Genomic DNA, 25922 nt, shown 5'->3' with positions numbered 1-25922 from the left:
TCCAGAAGGCGAGGTCAGTACAGGTGCATCAAAGCTGGGACCGAGAGACTGAAAAACAGCTTCTATCTCAAGGCCATCAGACTGTTAAACAGCAGTCACTAACTCAGAGAGGCTGCTGCCTAGATTGAGACCCAATCGCTGGCCACTTTAATAAAATGGATCACAAGTCACTTTAAACAATGCCACTTTAAATAATGTCAATTTTTAGAATGTTTACATATCTTACATTACTCATATCATATGTATATACTGTATTTTATACCATCTATTGCACCTTGCCTATGCTGCCATATATTTTTATATGTACATATTCTCATTCACCCCTTCAGATTTACATTTTTTTCCAAATTCCATTTTATTTTTCCCACATTCTGTTTTTTCTGTACATTTTTCTGAATTCTGTGTTTTACGGTTTATGCAAATGTTATCATCATAAAGAGTGTCTAATAATGTGAATGAATAACAGTAAATGTGTAATGATTCTATTGTGTTTCATTATACATTTTAAAAAGTAATGTAAGAATCTAGGCAACAATGCAGTAAGCAATAGGCAAAACCTAGAGTTATACTTATAAATGTTGCATTCATTCTTTTTTGTAAAATAGAGTGCTTCACATAAGTGTTTTATTATAAATGAAAAAAAAATACCAAAGGATTAATGCAAGGATCTATGGCTCTTCCATATCTGGAGCCTGCCCACGGATCTTCTGTAGAACGGCACTCATATGCTGGTCGAACACACGTGGTAGGTGAGTTTGACGGAGGCTGCTGTCATTTTCTGCCAACGCTCCTCCCTGTTTGCAATGCTTCACTAGAAACAAGCCGTAGCTTTCTTTGCTTTTCTAAGGGGAAGTCAGACTCGGTGCACACAGCCACAAAGTCCTGAATAAATTCTCGTCTTGAATCTTCTGATGCGCTTGCACTAGTAATGGTAGTTTGAAGAGGTATGTTCTGGCTAACACAGTGCTTTCCCTTGTTCTTCACATGGGCTTTAGACTTTAAGTGGTCATCACATGTATTTTTATGGGGTCCAATCAATAGTATGTTGACAGAATTAGCAGAACAGCTTATCGCCTGACTCATAATAGTCCTTTGGGTAATACTCTGCTCTGAATTTAGGGGTTAGAGTAGATTTTTTAAATTTTTTATGACTTGGCCGTCTGAGACGGCCTCTTCGACATGTTTCTCAAAGTGACAGCCAAGTAGTGACGTAAGGGTCCTACGCACGACCGACCCCCCTCAAAAACAGAAGTATTTCTCTAGGTCTACTCGTCTGTAATTTTACAATTATGAAATCATTTTGGTTACTACAATAATTAGGCCCACTTTTGATTAAAAACAATTAACAAATTCTGCCAAATTATTGAAAATTCTGCAATATTCCTTGTTTTACAGTTAATTCCATTTTTATTAGTTTTTTCGCATCACGGAAATCATAGGGCCCCTGGAGAGCTGCATCAGATGACCTGGCCTCCACAATCACCCGACCTCATCCCAATTGAGATGGTTTAGGATGAGTTGGACTGCAGAGTGAAGGAAAAGCAGCCAACAAGTGCTCAGCATATGTGGAAACTCCTTCAAGACTGTTGGAAAAGCATTCCAGCTGAAGCTGGTTGAGAGAATGCCAAGAGTGTGCAAAGCTGTCTGTCATCAAGGCAAAGGGTGGCTCCTTTGAAGAATCTAAAATCTAAAATACTACATGATCCCATATGTGTTATTTCATAGTGTTGATGTCTTCACTATTATTCTACAATACAATATATTGGCCAATATTTTCCCCCCCAAAATGAAATGCTAATTAGCTGCTAATGTGACGATCATAAAGAACTACAAATGCCATGATGATCTGGACAAGACTGCTGAATCGAGGCAAAAGTAAGAATCTTTGGATCAACTATCAAAATTTCTTTGAATTGACAATTATATGAATTGTCTTATGCAAGTTTAAAATTGACACAATACCTGTTACCAAAGATGTCAGCTAGAGATGACGTGCAGGAGCTTGCAGGGATTTGTAGTCTTGCATGATGTCTACTTTGATGCTAGTTAGCATTTTCAAACAATTGCAACCGCTAGGTTTAATGGGTATTATGACACCTCCAATGTGGGTCTCTATAGAAATCCAATCAGATTTAGGATATCCCAAAATGTTTACTTTTAGTCAATGCCAAACTGCATTTAAAATGACTGCCAAAATGGAGAAATTTGCTAAGTGAGACTATCTAAACCATCTAAATGTGATTAGCCATGTTAGTAACAGGTGAAATAACTACTAACAAATTATATTAGTTAAGAAACATTTGTTATTCATTTTTGTGTAGAATAAGATCAATCTAATCAATCAATCAATCAAGGTATATGCAAAAACACACCTATTATATAGATACCAACAACTCTAAAAATCTACCTGCATGCTGGGAAATATGATAATGAGGGGTGTGTTTTGAGTATGTGTGATGATTGTACCTTTAAATTCAAGATATTGGGTTAAGAAATGTACCAATATACTAGATTATCCACACATGTACCCTAAAAGGTACCGAACAGATTATATGTACACCTCTGAAGGTACCCTATGTGTAATTTGTACCCCCAGGCACAATACTTTACACTAAACATATCCTTTTTTCTGAGTGTGTATACAATGCTACACACTGCTACATTCAGAGATGTGCAAAGATATGTAATGTATCTTGTTACAATTAAACAATACTCTAAAGACCAATGTAACAATATAAAATACAAATATCATTGACATTTAGGTTATTTAGCAGACACTTATCTCACCATAGTGCCATCAGACTTCTGATACTAATTCAGGGTGAAAGAGAGCCACTAAATTGTGAACCGCTACAAAACATGGTATAGAAAAGTATTTTATATTTTGAAAATACAAATTACAGGTCTTGAAGTATCTTGTTACAAAATACATTGAATTGTAGTGCAGAAGTAATTACATATGTATTTTAAATACATATAACAGAAATACTGCCCATCTCTGGTGACACGACACTCTGAATTACCCTTCTGGCCATGGTACTCTGTAAAGCTTGAAGCCATTCTGATTTAGTCTAGTGCAACCTGTCTTCAATATAGCTGAGGAGTCATTCACAACCATTGATTTAGTAGAATTAAAAAAGCATGTTTTTAGTCATACTGTTACATAGAAAGAAGTACTAAATACACCTATGTAATGAACCTTCAGTGGAGCTCTTTCTATCAGATACACATCGTTCTCTACACATAGTTCTGAGCCAAGGTCAGGGAAATGTTGTTGCTTTTGACATATGACATGCAAACGGCACCTGGTTAAATTGTACCCTGAACGTACTTCACATAGATAATGACTGAGTAGTCAACGAGAGAATCTGATAAAGGAAAAGGGAAAAAAGTGGCATTAAATTCATATAATTGGCTTCAAACTGTGACCCTCTCAGATAGTTAATGACTAAGTCTAAAAATGTAGCATGAAAAAGCCGTTCTCTATGAATTTTTTATGTCAGAAATGGCAGAGTTCAGAGATAAATGGCCAGTGGTGATATTAGACATCCCTCAGACCAATTAGTATAATGAAAAGAGACCCTCATAAATCAAAGATGGCTGTCTAGCTTCATCCTCAGAGAACCAAGATGACTGTTCTCACCTTCAGGAGACCAAAGTGGACTCCAATGTGAAGATCCTTTCATTTCTACTGGATTCCCAACTTCCCAATCAAGGCAAAATGGTTAGATTATAATACCACTAATTAATATAGAATGAATGAAGTGAACATATCAGTGAAATTTGCATTGATGGATGTAACTTGTGAGGATGCAGACTCGCGCCAGAAATACAGACGTTTTTCAACTTAAATTTCCTATTTATTCATGTTCAGATGAGAGGTTGCGTTTATATGTGTTAGTGGTTAATGGTGGTTCTTTACATCCAGGCTTATATCGAGTCCTTACGTTGCTTGTTTTGACAAAAAAACGTGTTTTAGTTTGTAACACTTCTACCGCAACTATCCTGCTTGAGTCTCATGACATGATGGCGGGGTGTTCTACAGAGTGCCTGGTAACAGGCAGAGGCCGATACGTAAGCTCATTAAAGATCAGTGATACTATCAAGAGCAGTGTGCAGTATCCTTTTTCCTTCATATTTTGAAATGTCTGTGACATAATATTACATTTCATGCTATTTAAAATGTAAAATATTATTACCAGTTACCATCATATTTGTTGATGTAAAATTTTTTATTTTTTATTTCTTGTTTTGAGGTGTCTTATTTTGTTTCATGTGAGGATAGGAATGGTTCCACCTGTTATTGGTATTTCCAATGGGACCATTTCCTGTTTCGAGGTCTTGTCTGGTCCAAAAAGTTGGACCTGAACCTAAAATGGACCGAAGGACAATCAGACCCGAACAGACCCAATAATTTTATTGGAAAGGTGGACCCGGACCCGAACAATCAGACCCGAGCCCAAACTAGACACATACAGTTGAAGTCGAAGTTTACATACACCTTAGCCAAATACATTTAAACTCAGTTTTTCACAATTCCTAACATTTAATCCGAGTAAAAAGTCCCTGTCTTAGGTCAGTTAGGATCACCACTTTATTTTAAGAATGTGAAATGTCAGAATAATAGTAGAGAGAAGGATTTATTTCAGCTTTTATTTCTTTCATCACATTCCCAGTGGGTCAGAAGTTTACATACACTCAATTTGTATTTGGTAGCATTGCCTTCAAATGGTTTAACTTTGGTCAAACGTTTCGAGTAATCTTCCACAAGCTTCCCACAATAAGTTGGGTGAATTTTGGCCCATTCCTAACAGAGCTGGTGTAACTAAGTCAGGTTTGTAGGCCTCCTTGCTCGCACACGCTTTTTCAGTTCTGGTCACAAATTTTCTATAGGATTGAGGTCAGGGCTTTAAGCAGTACACTCCACAGGGCTGGGCTTTACGGAAGAGTGGCCAGAAAAAAAGCCATTGCTTAAAGATAAAAATAAACAAACATGTTTAGTGTTCGCCAAAAGGCATGTGGGAGACTCCCCAAACATATGGAAGAAGGTATTCTGGTCAGATGAGACCAAAATGTAGCTTTTTGGCATCACCCCAAGAATACTATCCCCACAGTGAAACATGGTGGTGGCAGCATCATGCTGTGGGGATGTTTTTCATCGGCAGGTACTGGGAAACTGGTAAGAATTGAAGGAATGGTGGATGGTGCTAAATACAGGGAAATTCTTGAGGGAAACCTGTTTCAGTCTACTGGAGATTTGAGACTGGGACGGAGGTTCACCTTCCAGCAGGACAATATCCCTAAGCATACTGCTAAAGCAACACTCCCGTCGTTTAAGGGGAAACATCTAATTGTCTTTGAATGGCTAAGTCAAAGCCCAGACTTCATTCCAATTGAGAATCTGTGGTATGACTTAAATATTGCTGTACGCCAGTGGAACCCATCCAACTTGAAGGAGCTGGAGCAGATTTGCCTTGAAGAATGGGCAAAAATCCCAGTGATGTGCCAAGCTTATAGAGACATACCCCAAGAGACTTGTAGCTGTAATTGCTGTAAAAGGAGACTTTACAAAGTATTGTTTTTGGGGGGGTGAAAAGTTATGCACGCTAAAGTTTTCTGTTTTTTGTCTTAGTTCTTGTTTGTTTCACAAGAAAAAGCATCTTCAAAGTGGTAGGCATGTTGTGTAAATCAAATGATACAAACCCCACAAAAATCCATTTTAATTCCAGGTTGTAAGGCAACTGTCACGTTCTGACCCTAGTTCTTGTGTTATTTCTTTGTTTTAATTGGTCAGGAAGTGAGTTGGGTGGGTATTCTATGTTTTGTGTTTCTAGGTTGGGTTTCTGTTTCGGCCTAGTATGGTTCTCAATCAGAGGCAGGTGTCGTTAGTTGTCTCTGATTGAGAATCATACTTAGGTAGCCTGGGTTTCACTGTTGGTTTGTGGGTGTTTGTTTCTGTGTCTGTCACGACACGGTACTGTTTCGTTCATGTTCACATTTATTGTTTTGTATTTCTTAGTGTTCAGTTTATGTTTTATAATAAATTGACGAACACTTACCATGCATCTTGGTCCGATCCTTACTCCTCTTCAGACGAACACTTACCATGCATCTTGGTCCGATCCTTTTACTCCTCTTCAGACGAACACTTACCATGCATCTTGGTCCGATCCTTACTCCTCTTCAGACGAACACTTACCATGCATCTTGGTCCGATCCTTACTCCTCTTCAGACGAACACTTACCATGCATCTTGGTCCGATCCTTACTCCTCTTCAGACGAACACTTACCATGCATCTTGGTCCGATCCTTACTCCTCTTCAGACGAACACTTACCATGCATCTTGGTCCGATCCTTACTCCTCTTCAGACGAACACTTACCATGCATCTTGGTCCGATCCTTACTCCTCTTCAGACGAACACTTACCATGCATCTTGGTCCGATCCTTACTCCTCTTCAGACGAACACTTACCATGCATCTTGGTCCGATCCGTACTCCTCTTCAGACGAACACTTACCATGCATCTTGGTCCGATCCTTTTACTCCTCTTCAGACGAACACTTACCATGCATCTTGGTCCGATCCTTACTCCTCTTCAGACGAACACTTACCATGCATCTTGGTCCGATCCTTACTCCTCTTCAGACGAACACTTACCATGCATCTTGGTCCGATCCTTACTCCTCTTCAGACGAACACTTACCATGCATCTTGGTCCGATCCTTACTCCTCTTCAGACGAACACTTACCATGCATCTTGGTCCGATCCTTACTCCTCTTCAGACGAACACTTACCATGCATCTTGGTCCGATCCTTACTCCTCTTCAGACGAAGAGGAGGAAATCTGCCGTGACGGCAAAGAAATAGGAAAAATGCCAAGGGGGTGAATACTTTCACCAGCCACTATGATGGATATCCCTTCTATAAGGAAATGTAATAGAGTAAAATAAATATGGTATAGGCTATGCAGAGCTGTGTTTGGGTCCACTCTGGTCTATCAGGTGTAGTTACATAGAACCGAGACCCGATGACAATCAAACAGGACCGACCCGGACCCGGGGGAAAAGTTTGAACCTTGGACCCGGATCTTGGGTATTTGAGTTTGGGGGGACCCATGAAGCCCTCTATCTGTTCTAAGTTGAAAGGGCTGGTCGTGTATGGACAATTGTATGCTCTCAGGTAAGCCTATTTCACTCTTGTTTGTGAGTCGTTCTGTAGTGTTTGCAGTTTTTATGTACATTTTGCATAGATGAAAGCCAGGGTATAAACAAATTGTTTAGAAAAATTACTTTGGTAATTAGTAACATCAATTTTTATATATTCTTGTAACACTATACATCATTAATCATTGCAATATCATTAGCTTTGTAAATGATCTGCTTTCTGACTATTTGATACATTATGCAGTCACTTCTAAATTTAGGTTACACTTTCATCCAAACTAAATCTAGGCTCTACCATGTCGGATATTAGACATGATTGATCAGCACTATAATCTCTGGATCCTTCAACATCAGTTCTTAAAGGAAGAAGACATTGAACAGGAATAGAACACGAGGCCCTTGATACAATTTCAGCAGAAGTCTTTGCATTATTCAAAAACATATTAATACATATGTCACAAGATCTCAATTATAAATGAATCCGTTCTCTATGGTGAAAACTAAAAGATAGGGAGGCATCTCAAAAAATTCAAAAGTGGTATTAAGGTACCTGTTATTACCACTGTTTGGGCTATAGTCCAATAAATGCCAATATTTTGCCAGTTGATTAACAAAAGACTCACACAGATTGCTTAGTGCTTACTCATATAAAATTACACTTCTGTAACTGCTAAACTTGGACATTACCAGAATATCTCCATTCATCCCATTTGTGTTTTGCGCGTAATAATTTTCAATTAGAGACTGTAGGCATAACTCTTATAAGATACAGGATATTGTAAGCAAGAATGGAATGAAAGGGAATGTCCTGAATGTGCAAGTTCAGAAGTTAGAGAAGAGTAATATAACAGTGAGTAAAACATATAAGTTACACAGATAACAAGAATAGCCTTTTTCCATGTAAGAATATAACTGTCATACACAATCTCTCTCTGTGTGTGTGTGTGTGTGTGTGTGTGTGTGTGTGTGTGTGTGTGTGTGTGTGTGTGTGTGTGTGTGTGTGTGTGTGTGTGTGTGTGTGTGTGTGTGTGTGTGTGTGTGTGTGTGTGTGTGTGTGTGTAAATCCGATCAGGAAAAGCATTTACAGAGCACATTTTAAAGAAGCCCAAAACCTAGCGTTTTGCAATTATGTTAGCACAGCTGAAAACTGTTGATCTGATTAAAGAAGCAATAAAACTGTCATTCTTTCGACTAGTTGAATATCTGGAGCATCAGCATTTGTTGGTTTGATTACAGGCTCAAAATGGCCAGAAACAATTAACTTTCTTCTAAAACTCATCAGTCTATTGTTGTTCTGAGAAATGAAGTCTATTCCATGCGAGAAATTGCCAAGAAACTGACGATCTCGTACAATGCTGTGTACTACTCCCCTCACAGAACAGCGCAAATTGTCTCTAACCAGAATAGAAAGAGTGGGAGGCCCTGGTGCACAACTGAGCAAAGGGACAAGTACATTAGAGTGCCTAGTTTGAGAAACAGATGCCTTACAAGTCCTCAACTGGCAGCTTCATTAAATAGTACCCACAAAACACCAGTCTCAATGTCAACAGTGAAGAGGTGACTCTGGGATGCTAGCCTTCTTGGCCAGCAATTATGTTAGCTGTGCTAAAAGCCTTTTAAAATGCTAAAATTTTAAAATTATAAACTTGGATTAGCTACCATAACGTGCCATTGGAACACAGGTGTGATGGTTGCTGATAATGGGCCTCTGTACGCCCGTGTAGATATTCCATAAAAAAATCTGTTGTTTCCAACTACAATAGTCATTTACAACATTAACAATGTCTACACTGTACTTTTGATCAATTTGATGTTAAGTTAATGGTCAAAAAATGTATTTTTCTTTCAAAAACAAGGACATTTCTAAGCGACACCAAACTTTTCAAACCATGAGACATCCGAAAATCGGCCTTCTCATGAAAATGTCTGTAGTGTCTGAACGGTTTAGCCACTCTATGGAAAAATGAGACTGTCACGAACACAATAGTGTTCTCCGTTTTGAACTACGACCCCCACATGTGAAACGGTACTCATCTGAAGGTAACCCATACAAGCAAATGGAAGTATGGAGGAAGTTTTGTAGCAAAAAGGGTGTTAAATATAAATGTGTCCAAAAAACAAACATTTCCTGAGATTTCTTATTACCTCCTAGATATAGGACAGACACTTCAAAACCTTATTCATTATTTATTTTTTGCCGATTATGAATGTGTAATTCAATGTGTTTCTATGTACTATCGTAGTAAAGCCCAAATTCGTTATTTTATATACCTACAGGGGTCCAAAAAATTCTAAATCAAATAATAAATGATCCATGGTATGACCATCTTCAAACATTATCCATAACAGAGTATGAATATTCTCTCAGAGAATGACAGAGGATTAACAGTGTGGTCAGCTGACTTCCTGAGCTAAAGTATGTGCTCAGGTGTCCCCTGCTTGCCAAGCGTAGTAGTGAATACCGAACAGCACCCTGACTCACCTATTGATGTTCTTTTGACCCTATGATCACTCGGCTACACAGCTGATGCCCCCTGGACTGTTTCAATAACTTGGTACCTAATTATGTTTACCTGCCGGCCCCAGCCTCGAACTCAGGTCCTGTATGTACCTAACTGACCCGCTCTGCCCATTCATCGCCATTTACCTGTTGTTGTCTTAGCTCTCCCATTCAACACCTGTGATTGCTTTATGCCTCTCTCTAATGTCTACTGCTGTTTTGGCTAGTTTTTATTGTTTATTTCACTGTAGAGCCCTTAGTCCCACTCAAAATGCCTTAGATAGCTCTTTAGTCCCACCCCACACACATGCAAAGACCTCACCAAGGTTAACTGGTGCCTCCAGAGACAACCGCTCATTGTCACCCAACTCATTGGTTTACCTCCACTGCACTCACATTCTACCATACCCTTGTCTGTACATTATTCCTTGAATCTATTCTACCACTCATAAATCTGCTCCTTTTATTCTCTGTCCCCAACGCACTAGACGACCAGTTCTTATAGCTGTCGGCTGTACCCTTATCCTACTGCTCCTCCGATGATGATGTAGAGGTTAACCCAGGCCCTGTAGCCCCAATTCAACTCCTATTCCCCAGGTGCTCTCATTTGTTGACTTCTGTAACCGTAAAAGCCTTGGTTTCATGCATATTAACATCAGAAGCCTCCTCCGTAAGTTTTTTATTTAAATTTTATTTTTTTACTGCTTTAGCACACTCCGCCAACCCTGATGTCCTAGCTGTGTCTGAATCTTGGCTTAGGAAGTCCACCAAAAATTCAGAAATTTCTATCCCCAACTACAGCATTTTACGTCAAGAAAGAACTGCCGAAGGGGGTGGAGTTGCAATCTACTGCAGAGACAGCCTGCAGAGTTCTGTCATGCTATCCAGGTCTGTGCCCAAACAATTTGAGCTTCTACTTTTGAAAAGCCACCTTTGCAGAAATAAGTCTCTCACTGTTGCCGCTTGTTATAGACCCCCCTCAGCCCTTATCTGTGCCCTGGACACCATATGTGAATTAATTGCCCCCCATTTATCTTCAGAGTTTGTACTGATAGGTGACCTAAACTGGGATATGCTTAGCATCCCGGCTGTCCTACAATCTAAGCTAGATGCCCTCAATCTCACACAAATTATCCTGGAACCTACCAGGTACGACCCTAAATCCGTAAACACAGGCACCCTCATAGATATCATCCTGACCAACATGCCCTCTAAATACACCTCTGCAGTCTTCAAGCAGGATCTCAGCAATCACTGCCTCTATCTGTAATGGGTCAGCGATCAAACAACCACCCCCTCATCACTGTCAAACGCTCCCTAAAACACTTCAGCCAGCAGGCCTTTCTAATCAACCTAGCCCAGGTATCCTGGAAGGATATTGACCTCATCCCATCAGTAGAGGATATCTGTTAATTCTAAAAGTGCTTAACCTCACCACCTTAAATAAGCATGCCCCATTGACAATAATGTAGAACTAAGCACAGATACAGCCCTTGGATCACTCCAGACCTGACTGCCATTGACCAGCACAAAACATTGTGTGGCGTACTGCATTTTCACCGATATGCAACTTTTCAGGGAAGCTAGGATCCAATATCCTCAGTCAGTTAGGAAAGCTAAGGCTAGCTTTTTCAAACAGAAATGTGCATCCTGTAGCAGAAACTCCTAAATGTTCTGGGACACTGTAAAGTCCATGAAGAGTAAGAGCACCTCCTCCCAGATGTCCACTGCACTGAGGTTAGGAAACACTCTCACCACCGATAAATCTATGATAATCGAGAATTTCAATAAGCATTTTTCTACGGCTGACCATGCTTGTGGCGGCAGGGTAGCCTAGTGGTTAGAGCGTTGGACTAGTAACCGAGAGGTTGCAAGTTCAAATCCCCGAGCTGACAAGGTACAAATCTGTCATTCTGCCCCTGAACAAGCAGTTAACCCACTGTTCCTAGGCTGTCATTGAAAATAAGAATTTGTTCTTAACTGACTTGCCTAGTAAAATAAAGGTAAAATTACATTTCCACCTGGCTACCACTACCCTGGTCAACAGCTCTGCACCCCCCACGGAAACTTGCCCAAGCCTCCCCATTCACCCAAATCCAGATAGCTGATGTTCTGAAAGAGCTGCAAAATCTGGATCCCTAAGAATCAGCTGGGCAAGACAATCTGGACCCTCTCTTTCTAAAAGGATCCGCCGCAATTGTTGCAACCTCTATTACTAGCTTGTTCAAACTTTTGTATCGTCTGAGATCCCCAAAGATTGGTAAGCTGCCGCGGTCATCCCCCTCTTCAAAGGGGGGGACACTCTAGACCCAAACTGTTACAGACTTATATCTATCCTACCCTGCCTTTCCAAGGTCTTCGAAAGCCAAGTTAACAAACAGATCACCGGCCATTTCGAATCACACCGTACCTTCTCCGCTATGCAATCTGGTTTCTGAGCTGGTCATAGGTGCACCTCAGCTACGCTCAAGGTCCTAAATTATATCATAACCTCCATCAATAAAAGACAATACTGTCCAGCCGTTTTCATCAACCTCGCCAAGGTTTCGACTCTGTCAATCACCGCATTCTTATCGGCAAACTCAACAGCCTTGGTTTCTCAAATGGCTGCCTCGCCTGGTTCACCAACTGCTTCTCAGACAGAGTTCAGTGTGTCAAATCGGAGGACCTGTTGTCCGGACTCTGGCAGTCTCTGTGGGGGTGCCACAGGGTTCAATTCTCAGGCCAACTCTTTTCTCTGTATACATCAATGAAGTCGCTCTTGCTGCTGGTGATTCTCTGATCCAGCTCTACGCAGACGACACCATTCTGTATCCTTCTGGCCCTTCTTCGGACACTGTGTTAACAAATCTCCAGACGAACTTCAATGCCATACAACTCTCCTTCCGTGGCCTCCAACTGCTCTTAAATGCAAGTAAAACAAAATGCATGCACTTCAACCGATCGCTGCATGCACCTGCCCGCCTGTCTAGCATCATTACTCTGGACGGTTCTGACTTAGAATATGTGGACAACTACAAATAACAAGGAGTCTGGTTAGACTGTAAACTCAACTTCCAGACTCATATTAAGCATCTCCAATCCAAAATTAAATCTAGAATCGGCTTCCTATTTCGCAACAAAGCCTCCTTCACTCATGCTGCCAAATATACCCTCGTAAAATTGACTATCCTGTCGATCCTTCACTTTAGCAATGTCATTTTCAAAATAGCCTCCAACACTCTACTCAGCAAATTGGATGTCGTCTATCACAGTGCCATCCGTTTTGTCACCAAAGCCCCATATACTACCCACCACTGCGACCTGTATGCTCTCGTTGGCTGGCCCTCGCTACATATTCGTCGCCAAACCCACTGGCTCCAGGTCATCTATAAGTTTTTGCTAGGTAAAGTCCTGCCTTATCTCAGCTCACTGGTAACCATAGCAACACCCAACCGTAGCACATGCTTCAGCAGGTATATTTCGCCGGTCATCCCCAAAGCCAACACTTACTTTGGCCGCCTTTCCTTCCAGTTTTGTACTGCCAATGACTGGAATTAATTGCAAAAATCACTGAAGCTGGAGTCTTATCTCCCTCTATAACTTTATACATCAGCTGTCAGAGCAGCTTACTGATCACTGCAAGTGTACACAGCACATCTGTAAATAGCCCACCCAACTACCTCATCCCCATATTGTTTTTTTTTCTCTCTTTTGCATCCCAGTATCTTTATAATAATAATATAATAATAATATAATATAATAATAATAATATATATGTATCTTATATCTTTACTTGCACATCATCATCTGCACATCTATCACTCCAGTGTTAATGCTAAATTGTAATTATTTCACTTTTATGGCCAATTTTTTGCCTTACCTCCCTAATCTTACTACATTTGCACACATTGTATATAGATTTTTCTATTGTGTTATTGACTGTACGTTTGTTTATCCCATGTGAAACGCTGTGTTATTGTTTTTGTCGCACTACTTTGCCTTATCTTGGCCAGGTCGCAGTTGTAAATGAGAACTTGTTCTCACCTAGCCTACCTGGTTAAATAAAGGTGAGAAAAAAAAACCTGACTACTGTCTGTTAACCCTCACACTGACACCTGGTGATTTGGTGGTCCCCAGAATGGAAAAGGTTGTGGACCGCTGCACTAGACAGACTGAGACACCCAGCAGTGATGCACATTGATTAATGAGGGCATGGATGGAGCCATGTCTGCACATAACCCAGACCACCATCAGTCTAAGGCTGTGTCCAAAATGGCATCCTATTACTGCACTACAAAAGGGAATAAAGTGCTATTTGGGACTCACAGTATAAACTGTCACAACGATGGGTCCTTTTCCTCTGGAATATAAGAAGCACACATAATCAACCCATGAAGTAAAATGCAACATCCATTTATGGCCAGCTATGTAAACTCTAACATTGATTTATCCTGCAATATATGTTGATCAATTGGTAATATACATTTTTGTTCTAATTCCTCTAATGGGAAAAGTAATCAGATTACGTTACTGAGTTTGGGTAATCCAAAAGTTACATTACTGATTAAGATTTTGGACAGCTACACTATATATACAAAAGTATGTGGACAAACCTTCATTCGGCTATTTCAGCCACACCCGTTGCTGACAGTTGTATAAAATCGAGCACACAGCCATGCAATCTTCATAGAAAAACATTGACAGTAGAATTACTTTACTGAAGAGCTCAGTGACTTTCAACGTGGCACTGTCATAGGATGCCACCTTTCCAACAAGTCAGTTTGTCAAATTTCTACTGTGCAAAGAGCCACGGTCAACTGTAAGTGCTGTTATTGCAAAGTAGAAATGTCTAGGAGCAACAAAGGCTCAGCCACAAAGTGGCAGGCCATACAAGCTCACAGAACAGGGCCTAAGAGTACTGAAGCACGTAGCACATAAAAACAATACTCACTACCGAGTTCCAAACTGCCTCTGGAACCAATGTAAGCACAATAACTTTTCATCTGGAGCTTTATGAAATGGGTTTCCATGGCCGAGCAGCGGTACACAAGCCTAAGATCACCATGTGCAATGCCAAGCGGCGGCTGGAGTGGTGTAAAACTCACCGCCATTGGAGCAGTGGAAACACGTTCTCTGGAGTGATGAATCACACTTCACCATCTGGCAGTCCGAGGAATGAATCTGGGTTTGGCGGATGCCAGGAGAACTCTACCTGCCCGAATGCATAATGCCAACTGTAAAGTTGGTGGAGGAGGAATAATTGTTTCATGGTTCAGGCCTCTTAGTTCCAGTGAAGGGAAATCTTAACATACAATGACATTCTAGATGATTCTGTACTTCCAACTTTGTAGCAACAGTTTGGGGAAGGCCTTTTGCTATTTCAGCATGACAATACCCCCATGCACCTTTATGCACAAAGCGAGGTCCATAATGAAATGGTTTGTCGATCTGTTTGGAAGAACTTGACTGGCCTGCAAAGAGCCCTGTCCTCAACCCCATCGAACACCTTTGGGATGAATTGGGACGCCGACTGCGAGCCATGTCTAATCGCCCAACATCAGTGCTTGACCTCACTAATGCTCTTGTGGCTGAATGGAAGCAAGTTCCCACATCAATATTCCAACATCTAGTGAAATGCCTTCCCAGAAGAGTGGTCGCTGTTATGACAGCAAAGTCCAACTCAATATTAATGCCCATGATTTTGGAATGAAATGTTCGACCAGCGGGTGTCCACATACAGTTACACTACACTACAAGTCTTTGCTAGGTAAAGCTCTGCCTTATCTCAGCTCACTGGTCACGATAACAACACCCACCCGTAGCACGGGCTCCAGCAGGTATATCTCATCCCCAAAGCCAACACCTCTTTGGCTGCCTTTCCTTCCAGTTCTCTGCTGCCAATGACTGGAACGAATTGCAAAAATCGCTGAAGCTCAGCTATCTGAGCAGCTAACCGATCGCTGCAGCTGTACATAGCCCATCTGTAAATAGCCCATCCAATCTCCCTCATCCCCATATTGTTTTCATTTACTTTTCTGCACTTTTGCACACCACTATTTCTACTTGCACATCATCTGCACATCTATCACTCCAGTGTTCATTTGCTAAATTGTAATTACTACACTACTATGGAATATTTATTTCCTTGCCACCTCACGCCATTTGCACACAATGTATATAGACTTTCTTTTTTCTATTGTGTTATTGACTGTACGCTTGTTTATTCCATGTGTAACACTGTGTTTGTGTCGCACTGGTTTGCTTTATCTTGTCCAGGTCGCAGTTGTAAGTGAGAACTTGTTCTCAACTAGCCTACCTGGTTAAATAAAGGTGAAATTAAAAACAAGTTTTTAAAAAATCAGCATCACCAAAAGTCACAGATTACATTTTGAAAGTTGACTACCAAATCATGCTTACCAGTAGCAGCAGGTTCCCATTGCCAGGTATAGTTTGCATCCAAAATGGCACCCTATTCCTATATAGTGTACTACTTTTGACCAGAACCATGGTCAAAAGTAGTGCACTATTTCTGAAATAGGGTGTCATTTGGGGCGCATCCACTGTGGTGTTCACCATGAACACCACTTTCTTCTTTTCCCTGACCTGACAGTCAGTCAGTGATTGTGGGCATTATTCATCAGCAGTTCATTAATCTCACAGCATTGTCATCAGATGAGGAAACTACATCCATGGGAGGGAGAGGGGGGAGTGAGAGCGAAAGAGGAGAAGAGATCTGGCTGTTCCATTCCAGGATAGATGTTCCCTCCCCTCTACCCTCCTTCACTTCTCTTCACAGATCTGATTGGACTGTATAGGCCTAAGTGAAATCAATGTGAGAGATTGTTTTGACCTATCCAGTTGTCTCAGACATGTTAAAAGGGAGGTAATGAGGACAGAGAATACAGTCAATCTGGGGTTGTGTCCCAAATAGCACCATATTCCTGATATAGTGCACTACTTCTGACCAGCGCTCTATTAGCCCTGGTCAAAAGTACTGCTCTATAAAGGGAATAGGGTGCCATTTGGGATGCACCCTAGAGCTCAAAGAGCAGCCTGGAGCTTCCCCTTTCAGGACACTGCAGTGGGTGAGTGGGGGGAGATATCTCCCTCATAAACAGAGAGAGGCCAACTTAAAAACAACAAGGTGAAACGGAACAGATTATCAGCCTCCATCTATGAAACACTAAAAGCACCTGCTCTATTCTAGGTGCTTTGTTTGTGATGCTAATCACATGCACAGATTGGGTGGGGGTGGGTGGGAAACGGTGTTCCTGTTCCTACACTAACCAGCTCTCTGTTAGATCCTGAGCCTAGACAATTGCATAAGGGGAAGGATTTTCACTTAAAATGAATTACTTTGCTTGTTGCTTAGCAACCAAAAAAACGGACTCACATTGTATACATACATATGTGCCAGTTGCCTGTCGACTGATTGACATTACATCTGTGTGTGTGGGTGTGTGATTCTTGGGGGAGAGAAAATAGAGGAAGACGTGAGTGAGTGAGTGAGTGAGTGAGTGAGTGAGTGAGTGAGTGAGTGAGTGAGTGAGTGAGTGAGTGAGTGAGTGAGTGAATGACATGCAAAAGAGGAGAGGGCAGAAGGAAGGGAGAGCTGGATGACACACTAATAATATAATATATAATAATATATAATAATATATAATATATATATAATATATGCCATTTAGCAGACGCTTTTATCCAAAGCGACTTACAGTCATGTGTGCATACATTCTACGTATGGGTGGTCCCGGGGATCGAAACCACTACCCTGGCGTTACAAGCGCCATGCTCTACCAACTGAGCTACAGAAGGACCCACACACGAGAGGAAGAGTGATTAATGTTCGTTCCATTGGTTCGATCTGGTAAAAAAAATGCTGGCTTACTCATCATTACCTAGTGCTCCAGTCTCTCATGGTGCTTTAAAGTGGAACTGACAGCGTTTTAGCAACGTGAAATAAAATCAGTTCATATACACCCGCTGAATGAATATGAGGCCTTTTTTTATGTATGAGAAGCGAGCACTTAGATAAAGACATTTTCAAACTTTGATAGAATGTTTGGGAATGAAATTAAGGCATTTGTGAAATTTCTATAGCAATATAGAGTGGGAAAGCGGCCATGGGTTTGGACAATTAATAGACACTACAGTAAATAAAACCTAATAAAAATGTGTCAAGTCTTGTCCAGGGCTATGTTCAATACGTTTTTACGTTCTGGAACGTTCAATTGAACGGAAACGGTGCTGTACTGAACGGCCAGTTGAAAAGAGGGGAGAGGTTGGGTTGTGGAGAGCTGTCAGCACGGCCACTGCCCTTTAAATACGTCACTCATTGCTTCCATGGTACACTTCGCCACACCCAACAAACAGGAGCAAACGTACCTCAAAGTCTGTTCAAAAACGTTCAAGAATGTTTTGGGGAAATGTGTCATTCAGTACAAACCGTTCTGTAACATGGCAAACATTCAAGTGAACTGAACACACCTCAGGATAGACTCTACACAGACAGGGGTACCATAGCCAATCAGAGCTAAATAAGCCATTTGCCACATGGGCCTGTCATCCTTCCCTTTGAACTGGACTGTGTGTTTACAGGCAGTAGCACCAGTGTGACTTTAGATCGTTAGAAAGCATTCGCCAAAAGCCACAAAATAGTGGATTTCTGCAAATATAAATACCACGGGAGTGCCTTAGATTTGGGAACTTTACAGATCTATTGTTCAAACAACCATGAACAGGTAGGGTCTCGCTCCCTTGGTTGCCTATGCACATCATCAACAACAACAACAACAACAACACATCATCAACAACAATAATATCAACAACTAATGTTAGCCAGAGCAAGATGAGCTCAAATCTATCGAGAGAACAGTAGATAAAACCACCCCCCAAAAAAATGAGCTTGTAGTCGGCAGACTAAATTGCAATGATAAACAATAGAAATAGTAGACTGCTCGCCCTTCTGCAGCTTGCCTGCCAATGCATTGTTTTCCCAACCCACGTTTTGACAACTGAATGCGAACATGCCTGCCCTCCCATTTGATTGATGCCAAATACATTTGATTGACAACTAAGTGATATGCTAACTGCAGATAACAGTCTTTCAAGTTCAGCATAGCTAGCTAGAAAACGGATTCCCATTTCTTGCTAGCTAGCAAACTGATTCCCATTTCTTGCTAGCTAGCAAACTGATTCCCATTTCTTGCTAGCTAGCAAACTGATTCCCATTTCTTGCTAACTAACCAGATGATACCTGCATCTCTAGCTCTAGCTAGTGATGGGGAAACAAACTTTCCTGAAGCATTGAGCATTTCCAGCCAATTGTGTCAAATAAGTTCGTTACACCAGGCTTTGAGTCACAGTGTACACTATTGGCACCTGCTGATCAAAATCATTTAGAGCAGCCAAATTATTATAGACAACGTCCCACACTCCATAGCGCCTGCACAGGATAGCATTTTTGTCTTCTACCAACCCAATCAAGTAGCTGTTTCGAACGAAACAAAGCTTGATCACATACTTCTGATAAAGCGATAAACTGTTCAGCGATTTCGACGCATGCCTCGGAGCTCCGGTATCAAACCTTAAATCACTAGCTGTAACCAATGACATGACACCCCCCCCCAGCAGCATTCTCTTCCCTCTCTCCCCCCTCTCGCTCTCTGTCTCTCATCCGTCTCCCCCTCTCTCTCGCCTCCACTCTTTCTCTCCCCCCACTTTCTCTCCTCTCTCTCCCTTCTCCCCCTTTCTCTCTCCCCTCTAACCCCCCTCTCTCCCCCTCTTGCTCTCTTTCTCTCCCCCTCTCTCTCGCCTCCACTCTTTCTCTCCCCCACTTTCTCTCCTCTCTCCCCTTCTCCCCCTTCTCTCTCCCCTCTAACCCCCCCCTCTCTCCCCCTCTTGCTCTCTTTCTCTCCCCCTCTCTCTCGCCTCCACTCTTTCTCTCCCCCACTTTCTCTCCTCTTTCTCTCCCTTCTCCCCCTTTCTCTCTCTCTCGCCCCCCTCTCTCTCGCCTCTCGCCCCCCCCCTCTCTCTATTCCTTCTCTCTCTCCGAAGGACTGATTGCAGCAAACAATATACCAGGTCAGCTGTGATTTACAACCTGATAGCAATATTTGTTGGACTATCGAGAAATGTAATGGTGGATATGCTATATTAATCAGGCATTGAACTACATCCATCTATTCTGCCAACAACGCCTTAATCTACATCATTCATTTTTTTGTCAAATAGAACATATCTTTAGAGCCTCTTATAAAGTTGGTTTTGTGGCATAAACTGGTAATTTGATATTTTTGAGAGATATGATTGTCTGTTTGTTTCACATCTGTAAAGTAGATAAAACACTCAGTCTTTATTGTCATGCCAAACATGTATTTTGGAGTGGGCTGCAAGCAGCACATACAGTATGGAGACAGACTATAGTGCAACAGGTTGATAGTCAAAGAACCACTTTCCCTTAGTAATTTCCCTTAGTAATTTCCCTTAGTAATGCCAAAGCATTATTTCCCTCACAGTAGAAATAATCATGATTTTCATATTAACCGTCCAGGCAGGCGATGCGAAACAGCTTAGTGAGGATAATGACTTTTAGATGGGTATTTTACTCACCAGCTGTATATGGATACATGAGTGAGAGTACTACAGTAATCTCATACTGGTCTCGTTTCATACTGGTTCACACCTCACACACTACTCTTCTCACTGGTCTAGTTCTCTTAGCGTTGGCTTATACAGCAGTGGTCATCTCAGCACTATAATTCATCAAAACAAGATTATTATTTTCTTGACCAACTCAAATCTTTGTTGTCAAATAGATCCATGCTCATTAGAGTGATTGAATCCTCTATATTATACATGGTTGATACAACGATTGGAGAGAAACAGAGAGAGCGAGAGAGATCACTGAAGGTCCAAGTCCTTCCCTCTCTTTGCCATCTCTCTCACTGATCTGCATTAGGTTGGGAGGTGATTACTACACTGGATGATTAAACACGTGGCGAGACATTGAGTTCCATCTATGATGCATTGTTACCTGTACTGTAGAGTTTTACACATTAGAGTTTTTCTCCAAGTTTGGAGGATGAGAATAAGGCTCTGTCCCAAATGGCACCATATGCCCTATATAGTGCACTACTTTTGACCAGATCCCTATGGGCCTTGGCCAAAAGTAGTGCACTACAGGGAGGTATCCCTATTGATTGCACTTAATTTGTGATCTAATAATCTGCCAAAGTAACCTGACCACTAACTGCTCACCTCATTAGTTGTACAATAAAGCGATACCAGGTGTGTTCATCAACAAACAGTATTAAGTAATGTAACGTTATTCATGATCGGCAAGATGACATAATCCACAGCAAGCCTATAGAATCAGAAATTGAGATGAACCGGTTCTTACATTTACAAGAAGCTCTTATCCAGAGTGACTTGCAGGAGCAATTAGGGTTAAGTACCTTGCTCAAGGGGACATTTTTCACCAAGTCGCCTCAGGGATTCAAACCAGCAACTTTTCAGTTACTGGCCCAACGCTCTTAACCGGTAGGGTACCTGCTGCCCTTCTTACAGCAGCATTATACAAAGAAAATTGTCACACCTATTACTGAGAAATAGACACATTCCCTACACAGCCATGTGAATGTCAAGACTGCAAACACAGTCCATACACAGCCATGGGAATGTAAAGACTGCAAACACAGTCCATACACAGCCATGGGAATGTGAAGACTGCAAACACAGTCCATACACAGCCATGGGAATGTAAAGACTGCAAACACAGTTCATACACAGCTATGGGAATGTAAAGACTGCAAAACAGTCCATACACAGCCATGGGAATGTAAAGACTGCAAACACAGTCCATACACAACCATGGGAATGTGAAGACTGCAAACACAGTCCATACACAGCCATGGGAATGTAAAGACTGCAAACACAGTTCATATACAGCCATGGGAATGTAAAAACTGCAAACACAGTTCATATACAGCCATGGGAATGTAAAGACTGCAAACACAGTCCATACACAGCCATGGGAATGTAAAGACTGCAAAACAGTCCATACACAGCCATGGGAAAGTAAAGACTGCAAACACAGTTCATATACAGCCATGGGAAAGTAAAAACTGCAAACACAGTTCATATACAGCCATGGGAATGTAAAAACTGCAAACACAGTCCATACACAACCATGGGAATGTGAACACTGCAAACACAGTCCATACACAGCCATGGGAATGTAAAGACTGCAAACACAGTCCATATACAGCCATGGGAATGTAAAGACTGCAAACACAGTCCATACACAGCCATGGGAAAGTAAAGACTGCAAAACAGTCCATACACAACCATGGGAATGTGAACACTGCAAACACAGTCCATACACAGCCATGGGAATGTAAAAACTGCAAACACAGTTCATATACAGCCATGGGAATGTAAAGACTGCAAACACAGTCCATACCCAGCCATGGGAATGTAAAGACTGCAAACACAGTTCATATACAGCCATGGGAATGTAAAGACTGCAAACACAGTCCATACACAGCCATGGGAATGTAAAGACTGCAAACACAGTCCATACACAGCCATGGGAATGTAAAGACTGCAAACACAGTCCATACACAGCCATGGGAATGTAAAGACTGCAGTAGTAAGATGAAGGTTTGCACTGCTAGTGGTGAGCATGCATTTACTGTAAATAAAATCCTGCAATATTTACAGTAAATTACTGACAGCACAGTAGCCAGTAAATTACTGTCAATTTACTGGCCAAATATAATTTTTATTTTAAAATATTGTATGATACTGTATTCTGTGGTACAGTATTCTCACTAATGCAACAAATATAGCATCTTACAAGGCATACCTCAAAATATGTTAATGTGCCCTAGATTATTTTGCCACCCACAACATTCTCCCACAATGCACCACAACTCACAGTATGCTGCTGTAAATATACAGCAAAACAGGTAATACAGTACTTTACTGTGAAGTGTAGTGGAATGCCTTTCAACCCACAAAATGCATTGCTCTTTACAGTACTGTTGTCACGCCCTGACCTTAGATATCTCTGTTTTTCTATATATTTTGGTTAGGTCAGGGTGTGACTAGGGTGGGTACTCTAGTTTTTGTATGTCTAGGATTGTTGTATGTCTAGGGGGTTTTGTATGTCTATGTTGGCCTCATATGGTTCCCAATCAGAGACAGCTGTTTATCGTTGTCTCTGATTGGGGATCATATTTAGGTAGCCATTTCCTCTTTTGTGTTGTGGGATCTCGACTATGTGCCTGTCAGCACTAGTTGGTATAGCGTCACGTTTCGTTTCTTGATTTTGTTGCTTTTGTTCAGTATTTCATTCATTAAATGAATGTACACATAACACGCTGCGCCTAGGTCTCACTCATACGACAATCGTGACAACTGTACTGTAATGTAGATTTACAGTAGCTAACTGTAACAGTTTTGCTGTAAATTTACAGCAACTTGTTAGTGTTGCTGACACCTTTATCAACTATTGATATAGAGATTTGGTCACTCTAGTGACACACACAGTATGGTTCTGGAAACTGATGATGCTTTTAAAGAATGTCTCTTTGACACACAACAATGCTTGACTGGTGTAATAGAACAGCAGCTGTCAGTGGTGGGGGTGTGTCCAGGGTAGAGACTGGGGAAAACTATTCCTGACTAACTGTTGGAATCTTGTCAACGAACTGTGTGTGTGTGTGGTGCGTGCGTGTTTGCGAGCCTACATATTTTCCTGGACAACATTGCTTAATGGAAAAGTTTGTCATTATAACCAGAGTTGTTTAAAGTATTTCTTCAGATGCAATCTCACCTTTTGTTAATTTGTGTATTTGTCGCAGTCTGATCGAGTTACACTTCTATTAAATAAACGGAATATACATACTGCATGTATATATAGTATGAAGTACCACAGCTGCCTTTCATCCATCAATTGCTAAGACAGGCCTACTACGTGACAGGCCTACATGACAGGCCTACATGACAGGCCTACATGACAGGCCTTCCTGACAGGCCTACAGATGACAATGGCTTTAACAAGTTGCTTTGGTTCTAAACCTGCTCGTGTAATTTCAGACAATGAAGAAACGAGACCCCCATCAGTGATACATCTGTGTTTGTTCATTCAACATTCGGCCAAATATACCACGGAGCGTTTTTTTTTTTTAAATGGTGTCCTACATCAAAACAAAACAAACATTCCCTAAAAACAAAACTAAAATTCCCAACAAACATTTTCATAATGAATACATGAAAAAAAGTATACTTTCGGTATTGTAATTATTTGGTATGATTTAGTTTCTGATTGATTTCTGACAGGTCAAATAATTCTCACTTTAAACAACAGGTGTCAAGAATACAGGCAGTGCTCAAGAGCCTCAGTAATATTATGCCAAATCATTACACAAAAGATCTGCACATCTAAAACGCATATACTCTAATTCACACTTAATGAAATACACTTGAAATGTAATAACTCACAAGTTTCACTGTTACAATGTTATGCAGGTGTTATAACTGTATTGTAATGTTATAACTGTTATTTTTTCATTTGGGGGAAAGGTAACAATGTGGCTCAGTGATTTTTGGTGGGAAGCATTATTGCACAGACTGTCACAGGCCTATAGTAAAGAAAATACCCAATTCTATATGCATCCAAATGGTATGAAGCCAAAGTTCCACACTAAAACAGCAACATAGACTTTAGTCAATTTCTGTCACAAGTTCTGAAGGTATTGGAAATGTGCTGTGTGTGGACATATGAATATGACCAACCTTCTTTTTGGTGTTACAGTGGCAGCAGACGGTCCACAGGTACTTGAGAGTTCTCCAGAGCAGAATGATGAAGAGACCCCCAAAGAACGTGACCATGGAGGAGGCAAGGAAAGCCCACCACATGCGCTGCCCGTTGCTATCACAGGGCACATCTGGGGAGAAGGGGATGATCACATCCATCTTGGATATGCGGATAGAGGGAGAGTCCGGGTAGTAACTATGTTTACCTTTAGGCATTATTCTGAGGCTACTGATGCCCAGGGATAGGTTTCCATGTTCTATAACTAGTATCCAGACGATATGGGTAGTTCCAGCCAGTGCCCCATACCCCACAATTCAGCCATATTGCTTCAACTAACTACCAACCTTCCTTCCTGTACTCTACCCTGTCCGTTTACATCAGTCCTTCAATGTAAATGTTGTGTTCTCAGCGACCTGTGACGCAGAAACTGCACTTCAAAGGACAGGGTATGATCGTTCCATTAGCAGAAGTCATTCACAGATCGCACAATAAGTTATATGCGAATTGTATGCGAAATCAGATATTTCTTCAAAACTCGTTCATATAATTATATATTGAAAATCCCGTTGCTGTTCTTCTTTGTTGTTTCTTTTGGTGTAATAGTTCAATATTTCCAGGAAAGGCAGCAATTATCTTCGAGTCACATGTCGTTCTGGTTTCTCCATCAGGTAACCAAATCGCGTAAAGGCAATCGATGGTAACCCTCGCCCTCACTCACAAAACTCCACCTTGTTGAGAACCAACCGCCGCTTTTTAAGTCCGTTATTTCTGGTCCATTTAGCGCTCTCGTTAGGTGTTGATTACTACTTTCTCTCTTTATGACCGCAGATGACTTATTTATTTCCGTTCATTAAAGCTGTTCAATAACGCTGTCCATAGGTTTTCTTGTCCTCTTCTTGCTTCAGTGGCGGCCAGATGATAGCGGCTGACTGTCAGATCTATTTGGAAGATGATAAGGAACTGGGAGGGCGGTTTACAGGTAGCGGGGGTGGAGCCATCAACAAGATCCGGCCAACTCGTGGGTTTCGACGATCCTCAAACATTATTCTCTTATCGGTGATTCCACGTCCATGTTGGCGACCGTTCTCATCCGTACATCCTTACACAAATATGCACTAAACCCAATGTCTTGAAAGCGTTTTGCGTCGGAGGGAGAAGGAGAGGATTACTTTTTCCAGAAAAGAATACAGCAGAAATATGTTGTCCACACATCGGCTTGAATAGAACCTGTTGAAAAGCCACACAAAAGCAATCTGTTGCTCTTTTAACGTTTCTTCATGCCAAGGAAACAAGTAGGCTACCTAGAATTTAAGTGAGAATACGTAGCTTTGTCACATGTAAAATATCCATACAAAATGTATAATTTAAAGCATGATTACATTTATTGATTTTAAAGATGGATTATGATGATGAAATTAAGCAATTAAATCAATTAATTCATAGCTCGG

At 41.1% G+C, this 25922-nt stretch overlaps 1 protein-coding gene across 5 annotated transcripts in view; it reads right to left on the bottom strand.

Annotated features, from left to right (window-relative positions):
• LOC118379065 (calcium-activated potassium channel subunit alpha-1) overlaps positions 1 to 25570 on the bottom strand; it is a 257064-nt gene extending 231494 nt beyond the window's left edge. For 2 of the 5 annotated variants that reach the window (XM_052473233.1, XM_052473242.1), the window contains exon 1: positions 24453 to 25570. In XM_052473233.1, coding sequence (XP_052329193.1) covers positions 24453 to 24689 — 237 coding nt within the window. In that variant the 5' untranslated portion in view covers positions 24690 to 25570. The remainder of the gene's footprint in view (positions 1 to 24452) is intronic. The other 3 variants (XM_052473237.1, XM_052473244.1, XM_052473243.1) reach the window with 2 other exon arrangements.
• Positions 25571 to 25922: the final 352 nt, after the last annotated feature.

This window comes from Oncorhynchus keta, chromosome 2 (genome assembly GCF_023373465.1).
Source record: "Oncorhynchus keta strain PuntledgeMale-10-30-2019 chromosome 2, Oket_V2, whole genome shotgun sequence".
NCBI classification, from domain to species: domain Eukaryota; kingdom Metazoa; phylum Chordata; class Actinopteri; order Salmoniformes; family Salmonidae; genus Oncorhynchus; species Oncorhynchus keta.
The sequence above is the reverse complement of the archived record's forward strand: the minus strand, read 5'-3'. Positions and strand labels throughout refer to the sequence as shown.